The sequence below is a fragment of the Capra hircus genome, unplaced genomic scaffold (genome assembly GCF_001704415.2).
Source record: "Capra hircus breed San Clemente unplaced genomic scaffold, ASM170441v1, whole genome shotgun sequence".
In the NCBI taxonomy this organism is placed as follows: Eukaryota; Metazoa; Chordata; class Mammalia; order Artiodactyla; family Bovidae; genus Capra; species Capra hircus.
In genome coordinates this window covers 25,450-31,884 of record NW_017189697.1, presented here as the reverse complement: position 1 = coordinate 31,884, position 6,435 = coordinate 25,450, and the positions used below count along the sequence as shown (strand labels likewise).

The following is a 6,435-nucleotide window of genomic DNA, read 5'->3' as shown; positions in this document are numbered from 1 at the left end:
CTCCACTTTCATCTTGTTGTTATTCAGTCGCTAAGTCCTTTCCAACTCTGTGACCCCATGGACTGCAGCACAATAGCCTTCCCTGTCGTTTATTATCTCCTGGAGTTTGCACAGACTCATGTCCACTGAGTCAAGGATGCCATCCAACTATCTCATCCTCTGTTGCCCCCTCCTCCTCCTGCCCTTAATGTTTCCCAGCATTAAGGATCTTCTCCAATGAGTCAGCTCTTGGCATCAGGCAGCCAAACTGTTGGGAGCTTCAGTTTCAGTATCAGTTCTTACAATGAGTATTCAGGGTTGATTTTCTTTAGGTTTGGGTGGTTGGATCTCCTAGCTGTCCAGGGGACTCTAAAGAGTCTTCTCTAGAACTACATTTAGAAAGCATTCTTCGGTACTCAGCCTTCTTTATGGTCCAGCTCTCACATCAGTACATGACTACTGGAAAGAACATAGCTTTGACTATATGGACCTTTCTTGGCATAATGATGTCTCTGCTTTTTAATATGCTGTTTAGGTTTTGGCTGAAAATTACTTAGTTGGTTCGTAAGTCTAAACCTAAATTCATTTATCCTTCAGGCAGGTCCAAGTTCACTGAGAAACAGGGTGGAGGGTTTTGCTTCTGTCTCCTGCTCCCCACTTTGCTGTCCTTGTGGGCAGGGCTGCCGCCACATTGAATTGTCTAAGGATGAACATGGGTCCCCAAAGCCCTGCTTTCAGGCATCATTCTTCTCGTCCTGACACCACACAAGACCCAATGAAAACACACTCCATTTTGCTATGTTCTCAGAATGACTTGGTATCACTGTAGGAATCCGATTCTCTGTATCTTTCTCTCATTTCAGTCACTTCACCTGAGTAGGTCCGCCATGGGGAAGACCACCACAGGCCAGATAGTCAACCTGATGTCCAACGATGTGAACAGGTTTGATCAGGTAAGCTGCTCCTGAGGGATCCTCTTCCATTTCCTGTAGGGGAGGGGGGTGCGCTCCGCAGAAAGAGAGAGGCAGTGGAACTTCCCTCAGCAAAGCTGAGGGGTCCCCAGGAGAGGTGAGCCTGCTGTCCGCCAACCCAGCCCCTCGATGAGCAAGAGACAATCAGACGCGACAGGGGTTCCGTCTAAGCAGTTCTGCTTTATTGCCACAAACTCTTGGTTTATATAGGCAAGCAAGGGGGTTTTGCGAGGGTTGGACGAATCACATTAAAGGTCAAATCTTAATATACCATAGTTGCACCAATCATGTTAAAGGTCAAGTCATCATGCGCTTCATTGTAACAAGAGTCTATGGTGATCACTTGCTATCCACGTGCATGGAAATCAAGAGAGCCAATCAAAAGTTTTAACAAACAACTTACACCACGCCCTCATCTCATCCACCAGGCGCCATCTTAGCTCTAAACCGCAAAGCTAGCCCTTCTTTTTTCAAGGTTTCCCATTTAGGGCCCCACAATTTCCCATCCTTCTTGTTACTGGATTTAGCTTATTGGGATGCCAGGTGCCAGGGTTTGGTGTCAGTCAGCGTTCTGTTGAGGACATAAGACAAGGGTTCTCTTTATCCAATGCTCATTTCCTCTGTGTGCAACTTAGATGTGATAATATGTTTTGTCCTGTAGATGAGAAGTTTGTTTTTCTGACATTGTCTGCAATATACTTCTGTAATAGGTAGGCAGTAGTGTTCTTGGACAGCTTGGTTAGTGTTCGTAGAGGTCCTGCATAGAAATTTCGTAGTGGCCCTTCTTGGCATGCAGTGTCAGTGTTGCTGCCTGAATTGTCTTCCTCCTCCTCTGGATGATGAAGGCCTGGTTGGCAGGGATTGTTCTTTCTTTGCACCCTGTTCAGTGCTGCTTCACAGAGAGCCTTTGAGGAATATGCCAAGTGGGTGGTATCAAGCCATGCACAGCCTCCCCTCTGCTGTCCCATCATACCCATTTCACACTTACCTTATGAACAGATCACGTTACCAGGGTGTTGCAGCTGTTGGCCAGATCTGCATAGAACAGTTCTCTTTCCTGGATGATCCTACCTTTAAGTTTGGGAGCTTCCCTGGTAGCTCAGATGGTAAAGAGTCCACCTGCAAAGGAGGAGGCCCGGATTTGATCCCTGGGTCAGGAACATTCCCTGGAGAAGGAAATGGCACCCTGCTCCAGTTATCATGCCAGGATAATTCCATGGACAGAGGAGCCTGGTGGGCTATAATCCATGGGGTTGCAAAGAGTTGGGTGATTAAGCGACTAACATTTTCACTTCTCCTTCAATTATTCATTCATCAAACATTACGTAAGGCCTCTACTTAATTTGAAGGATGAATAAGCATTAATTTCTGCCCTGGAAAGGCCATAGCCTGTCTGAAAGGTAAATGCACAAGCAGTTGTTGGAAAGTGTGGTATGTACCATAATACAGGCTCTTCTGGGGAGATGGGGCTGAATTTTTGGACAGAGAGAGTTTGGGGAAGCCCTGAGCTCATCTATGTTGTGGACAAAATCAACATCTTCTGTCAGTGGTGCTGGTCGGGTTCTCCCTGGATGTCCCTGAGGCCGGCCCTGTGCTGCCCTGGAACAGCGTCATCTGGGGTGGACGCTTGGATTTCTGCTTCAGCAGGTGTAAAACTCACAGAGATCATTTCTGTTTAGATTCCTGTCTGTTCCTTCAGAGTAGATTGTCTCCACACTGTGTCCTGACTGGTTTTATTGTATGCAGTCCTAAGAAGGCTTTGTCTTTCTCTTTTAAGGTAACAGTGTTCTTGCACTATCTGTGGATGGGACCACTGCAGGCTGTCGCAGTGACTGCCCTGCTCTGGATGGAAATAGGAATGTCGTGTTTTGCCGGGATGGCGGTTCTCATTATTCTTCTGCTTTTGCAAAGCTGCTTCGGGGTGTTGTTTTCATCACTTCGGTAAGAGAAACACTGATTTAAAAAATGGGTGATATGTGCTTAGTAACATGCAGCGTCTGCTTGGTGCTTGTGTTCAAACCAATGCCTTCTCTGGTCTCTTCTTTGAGTGCATTGTAGACCCTTCAGGCTTTGCAGGTGGAGGCTCCAACCTTAAGCTGAAGGCTGATCTTGAATAGAGAAAGGAGATGGCACTCGCTGGCTCCTCCCACTACCATAGCTGAATAAGTGGAGTGTCCTTAAGCAGAATGTATCTACATTGACGTTATGTAAACTTTATTAAATAGTAATAATCCTATAGGCTTAAATTTAGCTGCATGTATTTTTGTTATTCTTATGTTAGAGCAATTTTCAGGTACCTATTTTCATGTCTTGTTTTTAAATCAGTGTTTCCATTTACTTATAAGTGCCTGAAGGACAAGGCCAACCTCAATTAACTGTGTCTTAGTAAAGCCTCACAGTCCCAATGGAGTATGTGATAGAACAGTGGCTGGTGATGAAGGACCTAATGGTGATGAGATAGACCTAAAGCAGGTCCCAGAGGGTTGGAGGTGGGTCATTGTCCAGGCTGTCAGGTGATGGAAGTGTTGTGCTCTTTGAAGTTTTTTTTTTTTCCCTTGAGATTTTTCTTGTTTTTATTTTTTTTTTTTATGACTTTACATGTGATATTTTTGTCTATTTGAAATTCCTTTTCCTGTCTGCTGTGGAGAGATGTTCCTTATCCTTCAAGGCCCTGTTCCAGTGGTACCAGGTCTCTGAAGCTCTTGCTCTCCTTTCCCAGGGGAATTAACAGCCCTATCTTTTCTGCTCCCCAGCATTTCACTCCTATTTTATCATAGCACATACACTGTCTTCCCATTAGATTCAGTGTCTTTTTGCCTTCCCTGCCCAACTGCGACCTCCTTGGGCAGAGAGTTTATACCTGACTTACTTTGGGTCTTCCTCAGCCAATACTGAGAGTTCTCCAAGTTACTCCTTGAATTAGGCTGAATGGATGACTTCTAGAAGTCTTTTTCTCCATTTGCACTTTGAGAAGGACCTTCCTGTGATGTCAGCACAGGAGAGCTGTAGGGAATCATCGATCCCTGGTCCCTCCCTGTGCCCCCTGCTGCTGCTGCTGAGGAAAGTTGGCCTGTGGTCACTGAGGCTCATCTCTCACATCTGTCCCCTCAGGAGTAAGACTGCAGCTCTCACAGACGACAGGATCAGGGCCATAAGCGAAGTCATAACTGGCATCAGAACAGTAAAAATGAATGCTTGGGAAAAGTCATTTATAGACCTTATTACCAGACTGAGAAGGTAAGTTTTTGTACATATCACACCATATTTTTGTATTTTCCCCTCTATTTTTATTGACTGAAATTAGAAGTCTTATCAAGTTTTCACATGAAGATGAGCTTAAATACTATGAACTCCACACCTCACATGTGGCAGGAGGATTAAGTGGAAGAGGGGAGATGTCATTTTAACCTGTTGTTCCACTTATGATCTTCTTAAAGGAAAAATTATGTATGCTTCTGAAGACAAACAGATAGCCAATAAACACATGAAAAAATGTTCAACATCACTCTTTATTAGAGAAATGCAAATCAAGACTACAATGAAATATCACCTCACACTGGTAGGCATGGCCATCAGCAAAAAGTCTACAAACAGTACTCTCCTGCACTGTGGTAGGAGGGCAAATTGGCACAGCTATTATGGAAAACAGGCCAGAGATTCCTTAGAAAACTAGGAATAAATCCGCCATATGACCCAGCCATCCCACTACTGGGCATATACCCTGAAAAAACCAGAATTCAAAAAGACACATGTATCTCAATGCTCATTGCAGCACTATTCACGATAGCCAGGACATGTGCTTCCATAGAGGCCTTGGTGCCTGCCTCTGTCTAATGTCTTAGTGTCTCACAATTTTGGGGTGTCTTATTCTCTTCCCCTACAAGTTCATGAGCTCCTAGAGGGGATGGACTGTGTCTTTCTGTCATATAAGTGGGGAGCCTGGCCCAGGACTTGTGGTTATGAATGCTTGTTGAAAGAATGTTCAAACTCAGTCCAATTTACCCACAGTGTTTAAAAGGGTGACATGAAGCCTCTCTTTAGTTGGAAGAGTGAAGTGGCGATGAAGTGTGTGTCCTGGTGTTAGGACGGAGCCCTGGGCATGCACTGTGTAGTATCTTCATGTGAGGACTTGAATTCATGCCTTGGATGTCAATGCTTCTTTTAAAACCTCTTTCATTGAAATATGTATAATATCATATAAGAAACGAATCGCCAGTCTAGGTTCAATGCAGGGTGCAGGATGCTTGGGGCTGGTGCACTGGGATGACCCGGAAGGATGGTGTGCAGGGGGGGGGGTGGGAGGGGGTTTGGGATTGGGAACACGTGTACGCCTGTAGTGGCTTCATGTTGATGTGTGGCAAAACCAATACAATATTGTAAAGTAAAAAAAATAAAAAATAAAATAAAAACCTCTTTTATACTCTCCTTTTCAGGAAGGAAATTTCCAGGATTCTGAAAAGTTCCTACCTTAGGGGCATGAATTTGGCATCATTTTTTGCTGTAAGCAAAATCATGATTTTTGTCACCTTCATCACCAATGAGCTCCTTGACAACCGGATCTCAGCCAGCCAAGTGTTTGTGGTGGTGACGCTGATCGAGGCTCTGCGGTTCTCGAGCACCCTCTACTTCCCCATGGCCGTCGAGAAGGTGTCAGAGGCTGTTGTCAGCATCCGAAGAATCAAGGTTTGGGGACAAATAACTTTTTAAAGTTATAGGCAGATTTTACCTAAAATAGCTCCTTTATGTGGTATCACTGTGTGCCAGTTAGGTGAGATTTAACTCTCCCAGTGCCAAAGCTGGCAGTCTTCCCAGAATGCTGCAGGTACTCTCTTCTCTTATTAGGTAGAGTGTGTTACAGATATCGTAAGACTGGTTCTCATGTAGGGGCAATAGTATTTATAAGTATCAGTGGCACAGGGCTCTAGTGTAGTGGTGCCTGCAGAGTGACTAAAATGTCTAAAAGCAGGAGAAGCATCAGAGTGCATCTCCTGTGCTGACTCCAGGGACCAGGCAGTGGCTGTGCAGTCCTGGGGCACAGGAGTCCTCTCTGGGCTGGGAGGGGAGGAGCTTGCTGAGAGCTCCCTGCTGCTTGGACAGGAAGAGTGGCCTCAGATTCACTTAATTCTCTGTGTTCAAAACTGAGTTCTTTCCTCCACAGATGTTTTGCTTGTTGATATCTGAGCCACTGTTTGTGTCTGCCTTTTCATCCCTGGCCCCTCTTTATTTACTGCTTAATCCTCTCTCCCTAGCTGCCCTCTTCTTTTCGCATTTATAATTCCCACCATTATGTGAACCAAGAAGTTCCAGATATACAAGCTGGATTTAGAAAAGGCAAAGGAACCAGAGATCAAATATCCAGCATCCATTGGATCATAGAAAAACAAGAGAATTCCAGAAAAACATCTGCTACTGCTTCATTGACTACTCTAAAGCCTTTGACTGTGTGGATCACAACAAACTATGGAAAATCATGAAAGAGATGGGA

The 6,435-nt window shown here is 44.9% G+C and overlaps 1 protein-coding gene across 1 annotated transcript in view; it reads left to right on the top strand.

Moving 5' to 3' along the window:
• Nucleotides 1-842: 842 nt before the first annotated feature.
• Nucleotides 843-6,435, top strand: part of LOC102185556 (multidrug resistance-associated protein 4-like) — a gene marked incomplete at both ends in the record, with an annotated part of 30,507 nt that continues 24,914 nt past the window's right edge. The window contains 4 exon segments of the mRNA XM_018044686.1: nt 843-932; nt 2,728-2,891; nt 4,062-4,187; nt 5,384-5,633. Of these exon segments, the coding sequence (XP_017900175.1) occupies nt 843-932; nt 2,728-2,891; nt 4,062-4,187; nt 5,384-5,633 (630 nt within the window).